The sequence below is a fragment of the Mustela lutreola genome, chromosome 14 (assembly GCF_030435805.1).
Source record: "Mustela lutreola isolate mMusLut2 chromosome 14, mMusLut2.pri, whole genome shotgun sequence".
In the NCBI taxonomy this organism is placed as follows: domain Eukaryota; kingdom Metazoa; phylum Chordata; class Mammalia; order Carnivora; family Mustelidae; genus Mustela; species Mustela lutreola.
In genome coordinates, this window is record NC_081303.1 from 34,892,282 (window position 1) to 34,917,097 (window position 24,816).

At 36.6% G+C, this 24,816-nt stretch overlaps 1 protein-coding gene across 3 annotated transcripts in view; it reads right to left on the reverse strand.

Annotated features, from left to right (window-relative positions):
• The window catches only part of RABGAP1L (RAB GTPase activating protein 1 like), a 776,623-nt gene that overhangs the window by 303,682 nt on the left and 448,125 nt on the right, over positions 1–24,816 (reverse strand). For all 3 annotated transcript variants that reach the window (XM_059146060.1, XM_059146061.1, XM_059146062.1), the window contains exon 14: positions 19,436–19,549. In XM_059146060.1, the coding sequence (XP_059002043.1) occupies positions 19,436–19,549 (114 nt within the window). The remainder of the gene's footprint in view (positions 1–19,435; positions 19,550–24,816) is intronic.

A 24,816-nucleotide genomic window follows, 5' to 3' on the forward strand; every position in this document is an offset into this window, starting at 1 on the left:
TCTGAGGATAATAGAATAACATTTTTTAAATGCCAGAAAAAAACCCTGCCAATCTAGAACTCCATAACAAATGAAAATATTCCCAAAATAAAATGATAAGCCCCTCAAACAAATTAAAAAAAATAATAATTTTCACTAGCAGACTTTTATTAAAGAATACTAAAAATGTCTTTAAGAAGAAAGAAAACAAACCCAGATAAAAGCAGGCAATGCAGGAAGAACCAGGTAAGTCTAAATGAATATGGATGGTTAAAAACACAAAAAATAATACCCTATGTATCTGTAGGGGGGTACTGCTATATGTTCAGAATTAATACACGACAATAGGACAATAAACAAAAAAGTAATATATGGAGTTAAAGAGATATAAGGTTCTTGAATTATACAGAAGTGATCAAAGTAGTCACCTAAGATGGATTCTAAAAAGCTAACATTGTCTGTTATGATTGCTACAGTAACCACTAAAAGTATACAAAACTATACAGCAGTTACAGAGTAGAAAGTGGAAAATGAGGGAAAAAACAAACAGATGAGACATATAGAAAACAGTGAGATATTAAGTTTAAAATTAAATATATCCAGAAGTTTATTAAAAATATACTCAATACCCAATTAAAAAAATTATAGAGCTAGTTAAAATAACAAAGCTCAATTGTAAAATGCTTAAAGGAGAGACCCCTTAAATATAAGGACTCAACAGAAAGTAAAAGGATATTAAAAGTTATACAATGCAGGACACCTGGGTGGCTCAGTTGGCTAAGCAGCTGCCATCAGCTCAGGTCATGATCCTAAGGTCCTAGGATCGAGTCTCACATCAGGCTCCTTGCTCAGCAGGGAGCCTGCTTTTCCCTTGCCTGCTGCTCTTCCTGCTTGTGTGCTTTCTCTCTCTGACAAATAAATAAAATCTTTATGGGGAGCCTGGGTGGCTCAGTGGGTTAAAGCCTCTGCCTTTGGCTCAGGTCATGATCCCAGGGTCCTAGGATCGAGCCCCATATCAGGCTCTCTGCTCAGCAGGGAGCCTGATTCCTCCATCTCTCTCTGCCTACTTGTAATCTCTGTCTGTCAAATAAATAAATAAAACCTTTAAAAATAAATGCTATACAATGCAAAATAAAGCTAATTTGTCCATGCTTATATCAAAGTACATATCAGCAGTAAGAAAGACATTGTATAATGATAATAAGGTTATTCAATCTGAAGACATAATAGCACTAAATTTGTAAGCACTTAATAAAACAGCCTCAAGATACATAAAGCAAAACTTGAGAGAACTAAAAGGAATAACAGACAAGCCCAATTCATAGTTGGGAATGTTAGCACAATTTCACCAGTAGCTGACAGGAGAGGAGAAAAAAGCTATAAAAAAGATTAGGAAAGTCTAACTACAGAGTTCATCTAATAATACCAAAACAAAACATATTTAGATCAGAAAGCAAGTCAAAAAATTTCATTAGTGTTGAAGTCATACAGAGCATGTTCTTTGACCATAGTAAAATTAAGATAGAAATCAATACCAAAAAATAACTAAAAATCACCAAATGTATTGGGTCAATAATACCACTATGATATTAAAAATTTTTAAAAACTAAACAGTCATAAAATATGGCATCACAATTGGTGGGAATACAAATGAATAGTAACTAGGAATACAAAATAATGTACTACCAAAATACTCAATGACATGGATGTATCTCAGAACCATTACACTGCATGAGACAAGTCAGAAGTATACACTGTATGATCTATTTACACTACATTATAAAGAAATGGAAACTGCAATGGCAGAAAGAAGATAAATGGTTGCCTGAGTTCAGGCATGGATGAATTTACTGTGAAGGGGCATTAGAGCTTAAGGGAAAGAAAATGTTTGATTTCTGAAATGATAGAACAATAAAGAATACCAGGGTTCCTTTTGTTCTCTTGTACCCAATCAAAGGTACATGAAAAGTATTCTCTAAATTTTTTTTTTTAACCTGTCAATAATTCATTTCTTTTTTGGAAGTGGAAATATTTTGTTTACTTATTTTTATTTATGTATAACTGATATGAAACATGTGGTAATCAGGCATACAATATAATTATCTGATATCTGTATGTATTACAAAATGATTACCATATTAAGCCTTGTCTTATAGGCTTATCTTACCTAGTCTCATCTGTCACCATACAGCTACAAATTTTTTTTCTTGTGAGGAGAGTTTTAAGGCCTACTTTCTTAACTTTAAAATATGCATACAGTATTATTTGTTTGTTTTCAAATTTTTTTTTTATTTATTTGACAGAGATCACAAGTAGAAAGAGAGGCAGACAGAGAGAGGGGGGGGAAGCAGGCTCCCCGCTGAGCAGAGAACCTGATGCGGGGCTCAATCCCAGGACCCTGGGATCATGACCTGAGCCGAAGGCAGAGGCTTTAACCCACTGAGCCACCCAGGTGCCCCTTGTTTGTCTGTTTGTTTGTTTGACAAAGAGAGACACAGCAAGAGAGAGAATACAAGTGGGAGAGGGAGAAGCAGGCTTCCGCCAAGCAGGCGGCCTGACGCAGGGCTCCATCCCAGCACCCCGGGATCATGACCCAAGCAGAAGGCAAATGCTCAACCAACTGAGCCACCGAAGTGCCCCACAAGACAGTATTATGAATTACTGTCACAATACTGTATACGACATTCCCATGGTTTACTTATAACTGGAAGGTTGTACCTTTTGACTTCCTCACATACTTTACTCACCTCCCACTTCTGACAACTGTTAATCTGTTCTCTGTATCTATGAGCTTGTTTTATTTTTATTTATTTTTAGAATCCACAGGTAAATGGGATCATATGATATTTGTTTTTCTCTAACTTATTTCACTTAGCATCATGCTTTCAAGCTCCACCCACATCATTGCAAATGGCAAGGTTTTGTTATTTTTTTTTTTAAGATTTTATTCATTTATCTGACAGAGATCACAAGTAGGCAGAGAGGCAGGCAGAGAGAGAGGGGGAAGCGGGCTCCCTGCGGAGTAGACAGCCTGATGCAGGGCTTGATCCCAGCTCAAAACCATGACCTGAGCTGAAGGGAGAGGCTTTAACCCACTGAGCCACCAAGGCACCCCAGGTTTTGTTATTTTAATGGCTTGATACTATCCCATTGTATGTATATATCATATTTCCTTTATCCATTCATCTACAGATGGACACTAAGGTTGTTTTCATATCTTGGTTATTGTAAATAATGCTGCAAATAAACAAAGGAATATAAATATCTTTTGGAATCAGTTTTTTGTTGTTTTCTTCAAATAAATGCCTAGAGGGGCGCCTGGGTGGCTCAGTGGGTTAAGCCGCTGCCTTCGGCTCGGGTCGTGATCTCAGGGTCCTGGGATCGAGTCCCGCATCGGGCTCTCTGCTCGGCAGGGAGCCTGCTTCCTCCTCTCTCTCTCTCTGCCTGCTTCTCTGCCTACTTGTGATCTCTCTCTGTTAAATAAATAAATAAAATCTTTAAAAAAAAAAAAAAATAAATAAATAAATAAATGCCTAGAAACAGAATTGCTGGATATGGTAGTTTTATATCTAAATTTTCAGGAACTGCCATATTGTTTTCCATAGTGGCTGCATCAATTTACATTCCCACCAACCATGCACAGGGGATCCCTTTTCTCTACATCCCTACCAACACTTCTTCTTTCTTTGTTTTTTATACTAGCCACTCTTACAGGTGTGAGGTGATAACCCATCCTGGCTCTGATTTGCATTATGATGTTGAGCATCTTTTGATGTACCTGTTTGGCCATCTATATGTCTTTTTTGGGAAAATGTCCATTCATGTTCTCTGACAATTTTTTAACTGAATTATTTAATTTTTTGGTATTGAATTGTATGAGTTCTTTGAATATTTTGGATATTAACCTCTTATCAGATATATGATTTGCAACTATCTTCTCCCACTCAGTGGGTTGCCATTTCATTTTGTTGATGGTCTCCTTTACTGTGCAGATGTGGAAGCTTTTTTTTTTTTTTTTTTTTTAAGATTTTATCTATTTCTTTGAGAGAGAGAGGACATGAGCGGGAAGTTCAGAGGGAGAGAGAGAATCCCAAGCAGATTCCACAGTAAGTGCAAAGCCTAACACAGGGCTTGATTCCAGGACCCTGAGATCATGATCTGAGCTTAAACCAAGAGTCAAATGCTCAACTGACTGTGCCACTCAGGTACCCCTGTGCAGAAGTTTTTAATTGATGTAGGTTTGGTATCTTGATTGCAGTATATTTTAATTATGACATAGGTATATATACCTGTCAACATTTATCATACTATATTCATAAAACAGATACAGCTTATTGTATGTAAATTAAACCTTAATTATGTTGATTATAAAAATCACAGTGTTTTAAAGATTTTATTTATTTGAGAGAGGGTGAGCACAGTAGTGGGCAGACACAGAAGGAGAGGGAGAAGCATACTACCCGCAGAGCAGGGAGCCTGATGTGGGGCTTGATCCCAGGACCCCAAGATCATGACCTGAACCAAAGGCACATACTTAACCAACTGAGCCAGCCAGGTGCCCCTAAAAATTACAGCTTTAATGCATAAAAACTACTTTGTACAAATGCATTTAAAGCAGTACCCAAGAGCAATTTATAGCCCTTTCTGCACCTATTAGAACAAAAGAAAGACTAAAAAAATCATTGATTTAAGCATATATTCAAAGAAGCTAGAAAAAAAACAGCAAATTAAACTTAAAATTGAATAAATGAAATAAAAGTAAGAGCAGGTATCAATGAGTGATGCTTGGGTGGCTCAGTCAGTTAAGTATCTGCCTCCAGCACAGATCACAATCTTGGGGTCCTGAGATCAAGCCCCGTGTGAGGTCCTTGCTCAGTGTGCTTCTCCCTCTCCCTCTGCTGCTCCCCTGGCCTGAGCTCTCTTGCTTGAGCTTTTTATTCTCTCTCTCAAGTAAATAAATAAAATCTTAAAAAAGTAAAAAAAATTTTAAAAAGCAGATACCAATGAAATAGAAAGCAAATGCATAATAGATAAAATCAACAGCCAAAAATTGGCTCTTTGAAAAAAACTAAGAAAACTGATAAAGTACTGATTCAATGCAATATCAACCAAAATCCTTATGGAAGTTTTTCTTTTCTCTCGAAAACTGCCAACCTGATTCTAAAATATGAGACTATTAAGGGCCAAGCCAGTAAAACTAATTTTGAAGTAGAACAATGTTGTAGGCCAAACACTACCAGATAATAAGACCTATTGTTATTCACCTCACACTTGCAGAATGGCTAAAATTTACAACACAAAAAACAACAGACATTGGCAAGGGTGCAGAAAAGGGGAACCCTCTTACATTGTTGGTGGGAATATAAACTGGTGCAGCCACTCTGGCAAACAGTATGGAGTTCCTCAAAAAATTAAAAATAGAACTAGCCTATGTTCCAGCAATTGCACTACTAGGTATTTACCCAAAGGATAGAAAAAAACAGATTCAAAGGGACACGTGCACCCCAATGTTTATAGCAGCATTATCAACTATAGCTAAATTATGGAAAAAGCCCAAATGTCCATCAACTGATGAACAATAAAGGAGATGTGGTGTATATATACAATGGAACATTACTCAGCCATAAAAAAGAATAAAACCTCGCAGTCTACAACAATGTATCCACATCATTGGAGCTGGAGACTATTAGGCTAAGTGAAGTAAGTTAGAGAAAGACAAATACCTTAAGTTTTCACTTACATGTGAAATTTAAGAAACAAAACAGATGAACATAGGGGGTAAAAGGAGAGAGGCAAAAAAGACTCAACTATAAAAAACAAACTGATAGTTACCAGAGGGGAGGTGGGAGAGGGGATAGATTAAATGGGTGATGTGGATTAAGTAGGGCACTTGTGATGAGCACCAGGCATTGTGTGTAAGTGATGAATCCCTAAATTCTACACCTAAAACTAATACTACAATGAATGTGAACTAATTGGAATTGAAATAAAAACTTGAAACTACAAAAAAAGAAAAAGAAAAGAAACACTAGATTTGTCTAACTCTAGATACTATGGACATAAATTGTTCTGTTCTTTGAAATGAAAATAGTATCACCCATCCTGTGGCCTTCTAAGACTTTAAACAGAATAAAATGCTAATATAAAAAAGTCTTGTTGTTAAGCTGCTCTAATTCTAATAGTGTGATGTTGGCACCAAGATAGACAAGTAGATCAATTGAATGGAATGGTGCAGAAATGAAAACACGATTTCAAAGAGATATAGGTAATACCAATGTTTAGTGTGGCATTATTCACAAAAGCTAAGATACAGAAGCAACCTAAATACACACACACACACACACACACTGGAATATTACTCAGCCATGAGAAAACAGGATATCCTGTCATTTATAACAACATGGATGGGCACTATGCTAAGTGAGTTAAGTCAGACAGAGAAAGACAAGTACTGTATGATTTGGCTTATATGTGTAATTAAAAAAGTCAAACTTGTAAAAAACAGAGAGTAAAATGGCAATTACCAGGGGATGGAGGCAGGGGATAAGACTGATACTCCTTAAGGGTACGAACTAATAACAAGTAGTAAATAAGAGATTGAATGCACAGTATAATAAACATAGTCAATAATACTGTACTATAGTAATCAAACTTGCTCAGAAACTAACACTTAATTATTCCAACCACTAAAAGGATAGGATAATTATGTAAAATGATAGAGGTGCTAAATATTACTATAATAGCAATCACATTACAATATATAAATTATCAAATGAATATACTATACATCTTAAATTTACACAGTGTTATATATCATATATATACATATATATATATATAATGTAAAACCAAGAATTTTTAAAAATGGTCCAAATACACACCCACATATACATGGATCAAATTTATGACAAGGATACTGCAGCAATACAGTGGAGAAAGAATGGTTGTTTAAATGGTTGCTTAAAAATAATGCTGGGTGGGGTGCCTGGGTGGCTCAGTGGGTTAAAGCCTCTTTGGCTCAGGTCATGATCCCAGGGTCCTGGGATTGAGCCCTGTATTGGGCTCTCTGCTCGGTGGGGAGCCTGCTTCCCCACACCCCGCCCCTCCGCCTGCCTCTCTGCCTACTTGTGATCTCTGTCAAATAAGTAAATAAAATCTTTAAAAAATAATAATGCTGGATCAATTAGAGATACATATGGAAGGAAAATGAAGCTTGAATTCTATCTCATACAATAATCAACTGTAGACAGGTATATAATCCTTAGTGTAAATAGCAAAAGAATAAAATTTCTAGATTACATTACAAAATATTTTCATGACTTTGGGTTAAACATGACTTTTGGTTAAACAAATATTTCTTAAACAAGACAAAAATATACTAAAAAAAGAAAAAGTTAATAAATTGGGCCTTTAAAAAATTAATAGCATCTGTTCATCAAGAGATACTTTTTTTAGAGTAAAAAAGCAAGCCAGAGAAAAGATGTTAGCAATGCATATACCTAAAAAAGGACTCATACTTGTGATGCAGAAAAAAATCTACTATAGGGCAGTAATAAGAGGAAACCCAATTGCAAAAATAAGCAATAACAAGTTTGTCACAACAGGGGCTATCCTGATGGGCAGCAGGCATGTGGAAAGTGCTCATCTTCTGAAGTCATAAGGAGAATGCATATGAAACCACAATGAAATACTACTGCACATCCACCAAAATGGTTGAAATCTGAAAGTTGTCCGAGTGTTGGTGAAAATACAGAGCACAACTGGAATTCTTACACACTGCTGGTTGAAATATAAACTATAAAATTGAAAACCTGTTTAGCAATATCTTCTGAAGGCGAACATGTTTATACACTTTGACCCAGAAATTCCATCTGTGGCCTATACCCAACAGAAATGCATACATATGTGTAAGAAAACACTATTAATACCAGCATGTACATACCAGCATTATTCCTGACAACAAACCAAATGCATGTGTCCAAGAATACAATGGACACTATATTTTAGTATATTTATGCCATGGAACATGAAGCAGCATACTGCCGTATACAATAACATGGATAAACTTCACAGACATTGGGAGCAAAAGAAAGCATATAATAGAATCCTTCCTATGTAAATCAACATTTTAAATTTCAAAAAGATGTAATACTGATGTATAGTAATAAAAATCAGATGGTGGTTACCTTTGGGGGAGGAAATCACTGGTAAAAGAAAGAAAGGAAAGCTCCTGGAATGCTAGTAAAATTCTGTATCTTTATTCTATAGTGATTATACATGCTCACTTGGTAAAAATTTAATAAGTTGTATTCTCAATATCTGTGCATTTTTCTATACATATATTAAATGTTATACTTATTAAAGTTCTTTAATGATAACAATGAGATGTAAGGTGATTTTAAGGAAACCATTCTTTATCAAGATGACGACCTAACATGGATGGACCTTGAAGGCATGATGCCTTCAATAGTAAGTCAGAGAAAGAAACATTCCATACCACCACACTTCCATGTAGACTCTAAAGAACAAACATAACACCAAACTCATAGAAAAAGAGATCAGATTTGTGGTTACCAAAGGCAGGTGGTGGGAAGAGGGGAAATTGGATGATGGTGGTCAACAGGGAGAAACCTGCAGTTACAAGATGAGTGAATACTGGGGATGTAACGTAGAGCCTGATGATGACAGGTAACACTGCTGTAGGGAATATGCAGAAGTTGTTAAGGGAGTGGATCCTGAGATCCTCTTCTTTTTGTTGTATCTATATGAGATAATAGGTACTAACTAAACCTATTTTGATAATCATTTCACAATATATGTAAATCAAACAATCATGCTGTACATCTTAAACTTATACAGTGAGGTGTGCCAATTTTTTCCTTGATAAAACTAGTGGAAAAAAAAAGAAGACTGCTTTATAATCAGCTACAAGAAAAAATATAGGGGCGCCTGGGTGGCTCAGTGGGTTAAAGCCTCTGCCTTCGGCTCAGGTCATGATCCCAGGGTCCTGGGATCGAGCCCCACATCGGGCTCTCTGCTCAGCAGAGAGCCTGCTTCCTCCTCTCTCTCTCTCTGCCTGCCTCTCTGCCTACTTGTGATCTCTGTCTGTCAAATAAATAAATAAATAAAATCTTTAAAAAAAAATTTAAAAAAAAGAAAAATATACATTTCCTGTGATATTCAATTTCTATTTATTATTATTATTATTATTATTAGAAGTCCCTAGGGTCAGGGCACCTGGGTAGCTCAGTCAGTTAGGGGTCAGCCTTTTGATTTTGGCTTGGGTCATGATCTCAGGGTCATGAGATCCAGACCTGCATCAGGCTCCTCTCCCTCTGCCTCTCTCTCCCCGACTCTCTCAAATAAATACATAAATGTTTTTTTTAAAAAGTGATGTCCCTAGGGTCTTTTCTTTTTTAAGATTTATTTATTCATTTGGGAGAGAGAGAGAGAGCAAGCATGAGCAGGGGGAGAGGCAGAGGGAGGAGAGAAAGAATCTTCCAAGTTGACACCCCACTAAGTGCGAAGCCCCATGAGAGTCTGTGGGCTCTGAGAAACAAACTGAGGGTTTTAGAGGGGAGGGCGGTGGGATGAGGGGTGAGCACTGGTGCTGGGTATTAAGGAGGGCATGTATTGCATGGAGCACTGGGTGTGGTGCATAAACAATGAATCTTGGAACACTGAAAAAATAAAGTAAAAAAATAAAATAAAATAAAACAAAGAACAAATTGGGCTTTGTAAAGAATAGTGGCCTATAATGTGTTCAGTAAATGCTGTCATTCAAACAAGGAATCATTCAGGTACCCCAAGGAAGAGAGTTGTATTACACTTAGTCAAATAGAAACTTATATTGAATATACAATCAACTCGTGAAAAATAATTCATCCCTATAACCACTAACACCTCCTAACTCTAGAAAACAATAACGTATAATTATATCTAACTTTACAGTAGTCAGTGATCATTTGCATTCTTCAAAATCATGCAGCAGGTCACTCATTACTGGTATCAAAATAATACCTGAAATGTTTTAGTTTTTATATTAAATCCAATCTTGTTTTGAGAATATTTGATAAAACAAGGATTAAGTTTATTTTTGTCCTTCCACAAACCATTATACGATCACACTATTAACTCAGATGAACAAAGGTATTGATCTCTCTGTAATATATTCAATCCCTCCCATCCAATTCACAGCAGTAGCCTCTTTTTCAGAAAACAGTTACTTTGATCAGAAAATTAGAAAAGGCAATATGCCTCAAATTAAATTGCACACCAAGTGTCTCTTCAATCTATACAGTTGTGAACAATATTTTAACTGATTACTATGACTGACTGGCCTTAGGTCTTTAAAGAGATGTGTATCTCAAAGTAAATTACTAAACATAATCCATTTCATGTGTGCATGAAACACATACCCAAACACAACAGAAAGCCAGGTGAAGTCTTCAACATTAAATCATACTCACCTATAGCTTGGAAACTGAGAGACACAGTTATATTTTATATATATTATTCCTGACATAGGAATTGTTCAATCCTGCACTCATCTGTTATATTTTAAGAAAAAAAATTTAAACACTTAGAATCACTGCAAATTAGAACTGGAAATCGGAATAATCATATCAGACCCCATAGCCTTAATGAGGAGGAAATCCAAAAAGTGATTTTCCCATAGTCTTAAGTCTGCTTAAGAAAAGAATCAAGAACCAGATTTCCTGATGTTCAGTCCTTTAAACTGTGCCAACCTGTCTCCCAACTCAAAATAGATTTTATATCATATTTAAAATAGAAAAGTGCTAAAGATTTTTGGGGAGCTAGTATTTTTTTCCTCCTTTCAAGGACACTATTTTAAAATGTTATTGACTTGACTAATAGGAAAGACAAGAAGGAAGGAGGAAGGGAAGGAGGGAGAGAGGCAGGAGGACCCTAAACTTTTCGTTTTCAGAATCCTATGAATTCTATTATACTGTCAGTTTAACTTCCACACATAAATTTATGACAACAGAAGAATCTTTGAGCCATTTCAATTTCCTCCTACTCTGAAAAAGATATTAAGAGGCAAAAACGGAAATTGGCAGGGCCATTAAAACATGACAGCAAGTTTTTAACAGTCTTCCGTTTAATCTGACAGTTCAGATCATTTCTCATTTCACCAGAGCCACAGAAAACTTTTCAACCACAGTCGGACTTCTGTATCTTTGAAACCAAAATTGATTTCCATGCTTATTATAATTGAAATTCTCTTAATAATTTCTGTCTCAATTTAAGAGCACAGCATACTACATTTCTAGTATAGGCTCCACTGATAAGTTGTCGGAAATAAATGAGGTAATATATGCGAAAGTACTTTGTAAATTTGAAATTATTATAACACATGGAAGGCACTGCATAAAAAAAGGACTCTAAGTGTGATGCTGATGTGAATAAGATATATCATTCTGATTGGTAAATCATTAGACGCACTTTTTTTTTTTTTTTTTTAAACAATCAGGAGCAAAACAAGGATATCCACTATGATTGCTTCCTTTTAACACCTACAATGGAGGTTCTGGCCAGTGCACTAAGACACGAAAAAGATTATGTGGGGGGGGGGACACAAAAAAAGAACTGATAAAGAAGCCACTTTTTAAAAACAAGGTATTAATGTTTCAGGTTTGTGCAAAGTATCCAGGATGGAAACTCAAAGGTATATTGCTGAGAATGTGAGGTATGATGTTGGATATGATTCTAGAAATAAAAATGATTGATAAAAATGAAAGGCCACATTCAGTGGCCTTTTTACATCTAGCAACTTTTGGGGATATGGGATGAAAGTCCTAAAGTCAAAGACTACAGCTCAAATTGGATAGAAAAAGCCAAGGAAAGTATATTTACAAACTTGAGAAGAATATTCAATTCTAAAGTACTTATAAGTACGCTTTCCTGTTTGTGAGTTAACACCACCACCTGAGATTTCCTGCATGAGCACTAAAATGCTAAAAAACAAATCCAGAAGAGAAGGAATTGTGTCACTCAAGAACACAGCACCTCTAGTACTATGTTGAATAGCAGTGGTGATAATGGACATCCCTGCCGTGTTCCTGACCTTAGCGGAAAAGCTTTCAGTTTTTCTCCATTGAGAATGATATTTGCGGTGGGTTTTTCATAGATGGCTTTGATGATATTGAGGTATGTGCCCTCTATCCCTACACTTTGAAGAGTTTTGATCAGGAAGGGATGCTGTACTTTGTCAAATGCTTTTTCAGCATCTATTGAGAGTATCATATGGTTCTTGTTCTTTCTTTTATTGATGTGTTGTATCACATTGACTGATTTGCGGATGTTGAACCAACCTTGCAGCCCTGGAATAAATCCCACTTGGTCGTGGTGAATAATCCTTTTAACGTACTGTTGAATCCTATTGGCTAGTATTTTGTTGAGTATTTTCGCATCTGTGTTCATCAAGGATATCGGTCTATAGCTCTCTTTTTTGGTGGGATCCTTGTCTGGTTTTGGGATCAAGGTGATGCTGGCGTCATAAAATGAGTTTGGAAGTTTTCCTTCCATTTCTATTTTTTGGAACAGTTTCAGGAGAATAGGAATTAGTTCTTCTTTAAATGTTTGGTAGAATTCCCCCGGAAAGCCGTCTGGCCCTGGGCTTTTGTTTGTTTGGAGATTTTTAATGACTGTTTCAATCTCCTTACTGGTTATGGGTCTGTTCAGGCTTTCTATTTCTTCCTGGTTCAGTTGTGGTAGTTTATATGTTTCTAGGAATGCATCCATTTCTTCCAGATTGTCAAATTTATTGCCGTAGAGTTGCTCATAGTATGTTCTTATAAGAGTTTGTATTTCTTTGGTGTTAGTTGTGATCTCTCCTCTTTCATTCATGATTTTATTTATTTGGGTCCTTTCTCTTTTCTTTTTGATAAGTCGGGCCAGGGGTTTATCAATTTTATTAATTCTTTCAAAGAACCAGCTCCTAGTTTCGTTGATTTGTTCTATTGTTTTTTTGGTTTCTATTTCATTGATTTCTGCTCTGATCTTTATGATTTCTCTTCTCCTGCTGGGCTTAGGGTTTCTTTCTTGTTCTTTCTCCAGCTCCTTTAGGTGTAGGGTTAGGTTGTGTACCTGAGACCTTTCTTGTTTCTTGAGAAAGGCTTGTACCGCTATATATTTTCCTCTCAGGACTGCCTTTGTTGTGTCCCACAGATTTTGAACCGTTGTATTTTCATTATCATTTGTTTCCATGATTTTTTTCAATTCTTCTTTAATTTCCCGGTTGACCCATTCATTCTTTAGAAGGATACTGTTTAGTCTCCATGTATTTGGGTTCTTTCCAAACTTCCTTTTGTGGTTGAGTTCTAGCTTTAGAGGATTGTGGTCTGAAAATATGCAGGGAATGATCCCAATCTTTTGATACCGGTTGAGTCCTGATTTAGGACCGAGGATGTGATCTATTCTGGAGAATGTTCCATGTGCACTAGAGAAGAATGTGTATTCTGTTGCTTTGGGATGAAATATTCTGAATATATCTGTGATGTCCATCTGGTCCAGTGTGTCGTTTAAGGCCTTTATTTCCTTGCTGATCTTTTGCTTGGATGACCTGTCCATTTCAGTGAGGGGAGTGTTAAAGTCCCCTACTATTATTGTATTATTGTTGATGTGTTTCTTTGATTTTGTTATTAATTGGTTTATATAGTTGGCTGCTCCCACGTTGGGGGCATAGATATTTAAAATTGTTAGATCTTCTTGTTGGACAGACCCTTTGAGTATGATATAGTGTCCTTCCTCATCTCTTATAGTCTTTGGCTTAAAATCTAATTGATCTAAGGATTGTCACTCCTGCTTTCTTCTGATGTCCATTAGCATGGTAAATTCTTTTCCACCCCCTCACTTTAAATCTGGAGGTGTCTTCGGGCTTAAAATGAGTTTCTTGGAGGCAACATATAGATGGGTTTTGTTTTTTTATCCATTCTGATACCCTGTGTCTTTTGACAGGGGCATTTAGCCCATTCACATTCAGGGTAACTATTGAGAGATATGAATTTAGTGCCATTGTATTGCCTGTAAGGTGACTGTTACTGTATATGGTCTCTGTTCCTTTCTGATCTACCACTTGTAGGCTCTCTCTTTGCTTAGAGGACCCCTTTCAATATTTCCTGTAGAGCTGGTTTGGTATTTGCAAATTCTTTCAGTTTTTGTTTGTCCTGGAAGCTTTTAATCTCTCCTTCTATTTTCAATGATAGCCTAGCTGGATATAGTATTCTTGGCTGCATGTTTTTCTCGTTTAGTGCTCTGAAAATATCATGCCAGCTCTTTCTGGCCTGCCAGGTCTCTGTGGATAAGTCAGCTGCCAATCTAATATTTTTACCATTGTATGTTACAGACTTCTTTTCCTGGGCTGCTTTCAGGATTTTCTCTTTGTCACTGAGACTTGTAAATTTTACTATTAGGTGACGAGGTGTCGGCCTATTCTTATTGATTTTGAGGGGCGTTCTCTGAACCTCCTGAATTTTGATGCTCATTCCCTTTGCCATATTGGGGAAATTCTCCCCAATAATTCTTTCCAGTATACCTTCTGCTCCCCTCTCTCTTTCTTCTTCTTCTGGAATCCCAATTCTTCTAATGTTGTTTCGTCTTATGGTGTCACTTATCTCTCGAATTCTCCCCTCGTGGTCCAGTAGCTGTTTGTCCCTCTTTTGCTCAACTTCTTTATTTTCTGTCATTTGGTCTTCTATATCACTAATTCTTTCTTCTGCCTCATTTATCCTAGCAGTTAGAGCCTCCATTTTTGATTGCACCTCATTAATAGCTACTAGAGGTCCTAGCCTCAGCAATCAGACAACAAAAGGAAATTAAAGGCATCCAAATCGGCAAAGAAGAAGTCAAATTATCACTCTTCGCAGATGATATGATACTATATGTGGAAAACCCAAAAGACTCCACTCCAAAACTGCTAGAACTTATACAGGAATTCACTAAAGTGTCAGGATATAAAATCAATGCACAGAAATCAGTTGCATTTCTCTACACCAACAGCAAGACAGAAGAAAGAGATATTAAGGAGTCAATCCCATTTACAATTGCATCCAAAACCATAAGATACCTAGGAATAAACCTAACCAAAGAGACACAGAATCTATACTCAGAAAACTATAAAGTACTCATGAAAGAAATTGAGGAAGACACAAAGAAATGGAAACATGTTCCATGCTCCTGGATTGGAAGAATAAATATTGTGAAAATGTCTATGCTACCTAAAGCAATCTACACATTTAATGCAATTCCTATCAAAGTACCATCCATCTTTTTCAAAGAAATGGAACAAATAATGCTAAAATTTATATGGAACCAGAAAAGACCTCGAATAGCCAAAGGGATATTGAAAAAGAAAGCCAACGTTGGTGGCATCACAATTCCGGACTTCAAGCTCTATTACAAAGCTGTCATCATCAAGACAGCATGGTACTGGCACAAAAACAGACACATAAATCAATGGAACAGAATAGAGAGCCCAGAAATAGACCCTCAAATCTATGGTCAACTAATCTTCGACAAAGCAGGAAAGAATGTCCAATGGAAAAAAGACAGCCTCTTCAATAAATGGTGCTGGGAAAATTGGACAGCCACATGCAGAAAAATGAAATTGGACCATTTCCTTACACCACACACAAAAATAGACTCAAAATGGATGAAGGCCCTCAATGTGCGAAAGGAATCCATCAAAATCCTTGAGGAGAACACGGGCAGCAACCTCTTCGACCTCTGCCGCAGCAACATCTTCCTAGGAACAACGCAAAAGGCAAGGGAAGCAAGGGAAAAAATGAACTATTGGGATTTCATCAAGATCAAAAGCTTTTGCACAGCAAAGGAAACAGTTAACAAAATCAAAAGACAACTGACAGAATGGGAGAAGATATTTGCAAACGACATATCAGATAAAGGACTAGTGTCCAGAATCTATAAAGAACTTAGCAAACTCAACACCCAAAGAACAAATAATCCAATCAAGAAATGGGCAGAGGACATGAACAGACATTTCTGCAAAGAAGACATCCAGATGGCCAACAGACACATGAAAAAGTGCTCCATATCACTCGGCATCAGGGAAATACAAATCAAAACCACAATGAGATATCACCTCACACCAATCAGAATGGCTAAAATCAACAAGTCAGGAAATGACAGATGCTGGCGAGGATGCGGAGAAAGGGGAACCCTCCTACACTGTTGGTGGGAATGCAAGCTGGTGCAACCACTCTGGAAAACAGCATGGAGGTTCCTCAAAATGTTGAAAATAGAACTGCCCTATGACCCAGCAATTGCACTATTGGGTATTTACCCTAAAGATACAAATGTAGTGATCCAAAGGGACACATGCACCCGAATGTTTATAGCAGCAATGTCCACAATAGCCAAACTATGGCAAGAACCTAGATGTCCATCAACAGATGAATGGATCAAGAAGATGTGGTATATATACACAATGGAATACTATGCAGCCATCAAAATAAATGAAATCTTGCCATTTGCGACAACATGGATGGAACTAGAGCGTATCATGCTTAGCGAAATAAGTCAAGCAGAGAAAGACAACTATCATATGATCTCCCTGATATGAGGAAGTGGTGATGCAACATGGGGGCTTAAGTGGGTAGGAGAAGAATCAATGAAACAAGATGGGATTGGGAGGGAGACAAACCATAAGTGACTCTTAATCTCACAAAACAAACTGAGGGTTGCTGGGGGGAGGGGGTTTGGGAGAACGGGGTGGGATTATGGACATTGGGGAGGGTATGTGCTTTGGTGAGTGCTGTGAAGTGTGTAAACCTGGTAATTCACAGACCTGTACCCCTGGGGATAAAAATATATGTTTATAAAAAATAAAAAATTAAAAAAAAAATTTACAAAAGCAACAGATAGCCTTTAGAAATGTAATGGGACAGATAATAAAGCATATAGAATCATAAAAAAAAAAAAAAAAGAACACAGCAAATTTGGGTCTCTCCAACACATTCTGATACATTCATTTCTGATCACCCCCATTATCAAAGGGTGCTGTAAAATCATGTTTAGGTCATATATATTTTAGTACATTACAAGCTTTAGCAACTTTTCTTTATTATCTTGAATTCTGAAATGCTTTTAATATGATTCTTTTGTTGTCCACATTTTTACAAAATTTAGTGTAATTTAAAATATTCAGCAGTTACAAGGTATTTTAGAGCTACATTGTTGCAATATTCTTTACTTAGAGGTTTAAAACTCTCTAATCATGTTGCAAGTATACACTAATAATCTAACGTGGCTACATGCAGTATGTGAACATACTACGAACACTGTGTAACGAATTCACGGTTGGATTATTATCTGCAATATCAAAGATGTCAACTATTTAAGTGTGCCAACTATTTAAATGTTATCTTTGTGTTTGGTACTGGTTCAGATATTTCTCCTGTCAATATTGTATAATGAGGGGAATACAGCTTTTACTACAAGGGAGCAAAATTTTAAGTCAGAGGCTGCAAGCACATAAAATCATCTGCTTTGGTTACATGGAAAAAGCACTCTAGTATCAGCCAGAGAAAAACTGAAGGAAAAAGTTACTTATTGGCTGAAAATATGCTGAATGCGAGGAGGAAAATGTTCTCCCATATATCGTAAATCAGATGCTTCTCCATAAACCAGGAAACTACATAAATTTTGACATGACAAGCTAACTAGCTTATAGAATTTCAAAACTGGTAGAAAAAATTTTTAATAATTTTGCCTTTTACAATCATATAATGAATATATTATACAGTTGTAATGGTATTCAATGGTTTGTGGCATTTTTAAAAATTAGATGATGTATTACTTTCCAGAAGTCAGTACACTCTCAGATTTTAAGTTATCTATGCATTTCTAGCACTGAATGATAATCCTCCAAATGGCTACATCAAGAGAGAAGGAAAAAAAGAAAAGAAAAGAAAAGAAAAACAAGATCAAATATGAGTGGGCCAAGGGCTAAACTACAAATATGCAAGAAGGATTATAATGAAAGCTATGCCATTTGCAGAATGAAGCATCAGTCCTATGTGGATCGCAAGCAGGCAAGTACTTTTATAAGTAATATAAAAAAATCAGTAAATATAAAATGATACTGATATGTACTCCTGAATACTTACTGGCAAATTTCGCTATGCAATGAAAGGATAAATTTGATAATTCAGGAACTGATTACATAACTTATAAGCTTAGCCATGGTACTCGCTTTTTCCTCCACATTATTACAAGACTTTTGTGTAGTTCATCTTCAGTAGTAATCTCTACTGTAATGGGGGGTGAGGACGATGTTAAGTTACAGACAACATTTCATAAGGCATCTTAAATTTGAGGAGAAAGGGCAAAACTTTGCTGAATGGACGTTGTAATTTTTAGCTTTTGGCCTCAATTAGCACTGACAATATGAGTTAACTATAAATAATGATTTAAAGAGTTATTTTGCAATCCTGATATAACCTTGAAAATTTTTGAAAGAATTTAAAATGGGACATAAAGATGTCTAATGTGACATGTTAGAATACACCATGAAGATGTCTAATGTGCATGAAGATGTCTAATGTGACATGTCAGAATACACCAATAATTTCAGAGAACTTGCTAGTATTTAAAAACCACACTGTTTTCTTACCCTTATGTGACAAAAATTGTCAACTGCCACATTATCTTCTCAGGAGGACAGCCATCAGGACTCCTAGCAGCCTTTGCTGCGTAACCTGAGAAGACCTTTTGTTCCTTTCTTGTTAGCAGCAGAGCCAAAATGAGGCGTTACTGAGCCCCCTCCCTGATGGGACATGCAGCCAGGAAACTGCCTTCAGGATTCTGAGCTGAGCAGAGAACACTGAGGCAGGAGCAAATGGAGACTCAAGAGACAAGCTGACCTAAGTCAAGTCATTCTGGTTTTAGGCTGACCCTTAACCTAAAAGCCAGCAGTCACAAAAAGAGTCACAAAATTTGACTCCTAGAAAATCACAAAACGCCACTCCCTCCAACAGTAAAAGCTCAACATCCTTCAAACTGCTCCCTGTAGGTAACTCTGCAACCCTAAAACAATGAAACTAACCACCCACTGGAAATGTAAACCCAAAGCTAGAGAGTAAGCCCCTCCCTATACCGTTAGCTAATTTGAAAACCTTAACACCCTTCATAAGAGGCAAAGAGGGTCTCTTCCTCATCTAGGATGAGAGATTGCTACTTTGTGAAATAACTTCCTTCTAGTCTTAATAAATCTTTGTCCCTTTCTCTAAACACCTTGCTCCTGAATTCTCACACCAGAGAGTTCTTGGCAAGGGGCTTTGGCTGTCTAGCAGCAATAGGGCGCAGTGCAATTAAGAAAAGAAGACAGGAAAAAAAATCTAAAAGTCTTTACAATGGGTTCCTAAGATATGGCCCTGTAAAATAAATTAGAAAAAAATGAGATGGAGGGCCCTACCTTGCAGATCTTGTAGAGTGATTCCTGGCCATCTCCTCCGGTATCTTTAAAGTAATCATGTGCAGGAAATGTACGATGAATGTCTCGGGTGATAACACCCTCCTGGACTGAGTCCTGAAACAGAAAAAAACAGACCTGGTCATTAATTTGAAATTTCTTTTTAATTAAAAAAAATAATATATATACATGCTAAAAAAAAAATACTCAAATTGTGCAAAAAAAATACCGGCCTCCCATTCCAGACCCATAGTCCCATTCACCAGACATAAATGCTACCAACAGTTTCTTTTGTATCCTTCATCCGTCTATCTATAGATGTGTGAATATATGCTTATGTGAGAGGGAGGTGAGGGAGAAAAGTTGTATAAACACATCTCTATCCTCTGCTTTTTGAAGCACAAATAGAAGAAAACTATTTGCTCCTTTCACGTAATAAGATAACGTAGAGAATATTTCTCATCAATACATGGTATTTCATTCTCTTTAAGAGCAGCTATCAAAAGTAATAAGGTATCTGGATATGGACATGCCATGATTTGTTTAATATTCTCCTATTAATGACTTCTCTGCATATTTCTGTTTATATTACAAGTAATACCACTAGGAACATTTTTATGCATACATGTTCAACAACAGGTTCCTACAGGTGGCATTGCTAGGTCAAAGAGCATGTGCATTTCCATTTTTGATGAAGGCACTTTCCCTCCAGAGGTGTTGTAACAACACATTCTTCAAATGCTGATGTAGTAGATGGTTTTCCACACCAGCCCGACATCACAGATTCTCTAACTTCTTAAATTTTTGATAATCTGATAAGTGAAAACTCAGACCATAGTAATTTAAAAAGTAAAAATACCCATCATTTCCTCCTGATAGGTTGATTACCTAATGCATTCATTCCAGACAATAAAAAGCCCCAAACGACATTAGGATGACATACGCTTTAAAGATAAATCTAGAAGTTCTTTTTAAGACAAATTCAGGATCCAAAAGCTCAAAATTGAGTAAAAGTGTTAATCATTCATTTGATTTTATTTGATTCCCATAAATGTTGTTTATCTGTTTAAATGTCAAGAAAATAGGATGGGGCTACTTTTAGCAACCCTGATGATGAAAATATTTTGCACAGTTGAAGGAAGCATCTGTGACTACTAGTGCAAATTAAACGTGTCATTTAATGTCTTGCTTCCATAAAGATTTGAACAAATCCCCCATTTCAGTTAAGATCAAGGAAGGAAAAAAAAAATGTTTAATACATGAGTTACTTTAATGAGTTCTAGCTCCCTTTTTCTTTGTCTCTGGGTAGTATGTAAGAAGGAAGTTGTTGATTAGCTCTAAGTTAAGCCAGGGCCTTCTCTTGCTGCCTTTTTCACTTCAGCTGCTGTTTCATGCTGAGTGGTAATTAGATCTTATACCATGTGGAGAAAGGACACAAACTGAAATGTTCCAAATTTGCTAGCAAACACCAAACACATTGCAAATCAGTTCAGAGGAAATTCCGATGGCTTAGAGGAATGCACTGCTACAGCTGAATAAAAATGAAACTTAAAAAAATGATCATATCTTTAAGTAAGAGGATACACAGAAAGTGTATATTTATAAAGGCAAATGCAAGTTCTGAGGACAGAGAAAATTTTGAGGGGAGGTGGGAGCACATAAGAAGGTGAATATAAAGGTAATGTACAACGAGCTATGGTCTGGTACAGAGTCTGAGGAGGAGCTCCCTCGAGTAGGGGATCTGGTATCAGGTAGAAGAAAGTTTTCATTGTGCAGGTTTTCCCTAATAGAAGGTTCTCTTTCCACACAGTCATAGTTCCCACTTATAAGCTCTTTGAAAAAATGACCAATGAAAATGTTACTACTTCCACTGCTGAACTATTTCAGGGGCAAACATGTGCTGAGTGGTTCACAAGATAACTCTTTTTACACTTTTCAAGATGTTAAGGGAGAGACATCATTGGACTGTATTCCCTGGAAACTGCCTACTCATTTGGCATCATACTGTGTTTAAATGGTACCAACAGTCTGATTCAGAGAAAGGGAAATTGATTAAAAATTTCTAGAAAGTAACTTTGCATAATACTGAGTAATTTTTTTTATGCATACTTGAATCTTCCTGATTTGTTTCTAAAAATAAATGGGCAAAAAATCAAATGGAAATAAAAATCATCAACTTTTCCTGACTTTAATGAGCCTTCCCTTCCTAGGATTACTTTCAAATGCTTTCTACACATAGGTGTTTCTAGAGTTTTCTTCCAACATATTGCTCTCAGTTGACTAAGGGAACAATTTCTGGAACTTCACTTTATAAACTAAATAAAATGTTTTGCTGTATTGTTCACTGATCCCTTTCACATAACCGAAGGTCAGGAGGTACACTAGAGTCTTACAAATAGACCAATATGGTGAAATTGTGTACTAGACTAGAGAAAATAATCATGTTTTCAAAGGTAAAGCTAATCATCTCCCAATTACTCATACTGTTGAGAGTAACAACAGTATATATTTCAAGAATCCAGACCTGAGATTCAGGAGATTAGTCCCAAATTCACTCACTCTTTCAACAAATACTGAATCAAAGCTGATGCTCTGTAAAAGGAAGATAAAATGATGACTTTCAATATTAATTTTCTATTTAGACTTATTCCAATTATAGTTGTGAATTTTTACACAAAATAAAATAGAGAAGGACCAAAAAGAGGCCAAATATTTCACCACCTAAATATCTGTAGTTAAAAGGTTTCATGTGAAAACACTTTTAAAAAAAAATATGACTAGAAACATTTTATAGCACAACCAAAACAGATATGACATCATTTTCATGGAAGGTTCCCATAAGCAGAGTCTCTTTAAATCCTAACCGTTCTCATCGGAATGGGGAGAGGAAAGTGGTCACTCCTTCATGGGCAGCTACACCAATATCCAGAGAGGTTCACATCGTGACCTGCAATTTACTTCCATTCTGATTGTCAGCCCAGTATGGTGTATCAGTGGCTTTGGTTCTATTTCTGGCTACTCTACTCAATATGTGTAGGATCCTAAACAAGTTATTTAATCTCACTAAACTTCAGTTTCCTCATCTGTAAAATGGGATGATAATGCAAAATTTATGTCATGCCAATTGCTTACTTATTCGCATACTGCCTAATAGAAACAGAGTATTCATTAAAGAAACAAGTAAAAAATAGTCAATTATTATTCCTTTTCCTTAAAAACCACATTTAACTGTTTATTATTTTTTATTATTTATTTAGTTGTTTTAAAGATATTTATTTATTGGAAGAGAGAGAGCACAAGGTGGGAGGAGGATCAGAAAAAGAGGGGGAAGCAGGCTCCCCGCTGAGCAGGGACCCCGATGCAGGCCTCGATCCGAGGACCCTGGGGTCATGACCTGAGCTGAAGGCAGACACTCCATCAACTGAGCCTCCCAAGTGCCCCACATGTAACTACTTACATGTTTTGGTGAAAATCTATTTTAGACATCTTTCTGCATGTGTGCACGTTAAACAATGAAGGAAACAACATGATCCAAATTCTTTGGATGTCATGAATGTTATGAATGTGCTTTCAGCACGAGGACAGTTTAAGATATATATTCCCCAGTCTGAATTTCCCATCATGTATCTTATGTGTCTTAAATTATCCTTATTTCTACTAATCCATGAATAAAAGCAAAAGTGAATAATTATTTGCATAAAGTAATGTTTTTGCCAACTGGTACACATTCTGGCCCCAGCTCTGCATATATACATGAAATAAAGATATCACAACCCAGGAGGAGGATGGAAAGGTCAGGGTTCAGGAGAAGCTAAATTTGCCAGAGGAGCTACCATGTTCATCACCACTTCAGAATTTAGCTTCTGAGAATCAGAGAAGGGTTAAAGTCATGGTTATGAAGAGGACACATGCCACTGTCCCTCATTCCTTCTGGGCCATCAACACTAAGTATGTAACTAGTAGGCAAAGTCCTTGATGGCATCTGTCCTAACAAGCAGTCAGGTTGGGCCACACACAAAAGCTGACTCTAACCAGAAGTAGAGAGCAACTGTGAAAAGTTTGGAAGAAGGTCTTCAAAAGTGAGTTTTACCTGCCTCCTCACCACTCCACACCCCTGACACTACCACCACGTAGAAACTAAATTTCTATTTAGTTTACTTTGAAGGTTTTTCTTTAATCTCCAAACTGCTAAGTCAAAAGACTTAATTACCTTTTTATTTTCAAAAAAGGTATCATCTCTAGTGTGATAAAATCCATGCTCCAACAGAGGATATAATTTGGCTTGTTGAAAATAAATTTAACACCAACTCTAAGAGCGATGGTAAGTAGCTCAATTAACTTTTGATCATTTTAAGTGGATTCATTTTACAGCCTGCTATCAAGAGTATTATATGAGGCATTCTTCTAGTATTAAATATATGCCTTAAAATGTCTGCAGTCCTCTTAATTCCTATTCCAAGAGAATCATCACTTACTTGTTTGTTGTGAGAAAAAAAAAATATGAATACAGCATTCAAGTGTCAACAAGTATTAGGAAGAGAGGTTTGGATGACCATAGCCTATTTATTTATTTTTTTTATAAAACAATTTCTGGGCTGTCAACAACTGGAAAGGTATTCTACTGCAGATGATTGTTTTCCCATGTGACCTTAGCACCAGATGCACCAGATGAAGTATAAAAGCGATGTCAGTAAGTGAAAACCTCGACTGTACCTTAATTTGCTACATTTTTACAACTATGACAGCATCTTTTCTTATTAATCCCTATTGTCAAATCCAAAGTATAACGCATGTTTACTTTTCATCTACCAAAAAGAACTTCAACTGTATAAATACCATGCTAATTTGTTAGTGTTATTAAAAATGCCACTGTAGACCATGCCTACTCACAGTCAGCAGATAAATGATTCAGAGCTTAAAAAGTACTTGACCTTAGAACGTGCCTTCTATTCTTACTTCACAGGGATCCTCCTTTAGTTCTATGTTGGAGCTAGATCTATGGTAATACATCACAAACTGGTCGGCTTACATGCTCCTGAAAGCAGATGGGTTTGCAGTGGTGGGTCTGATTTATTTGCCTTGATGTTTGCCAAAAATCCAAAGAGGCAGAGATAAAAGGAGAAAATATGAAAGTGCATTCTAGTTTCAAACATGCTATTGAAATCGTGAGCTAGAAACAGTAACACAAAAAGAATGGATCATTGCCAGTCCTCATTCCTTGACGATGCAAGTGGGGGTGGGGGGCAGCCTTAGCATAAATGAGATAATATGGAAGCAAAGAAATAAATGTTAACGAAATCCTACTGTAAGCAGCAACCTTTTTCCCAAGCATTGAACAAACAAGCTGCCAAATGTCTCAGAATCAAAGCCTGACTCAAAGGTCA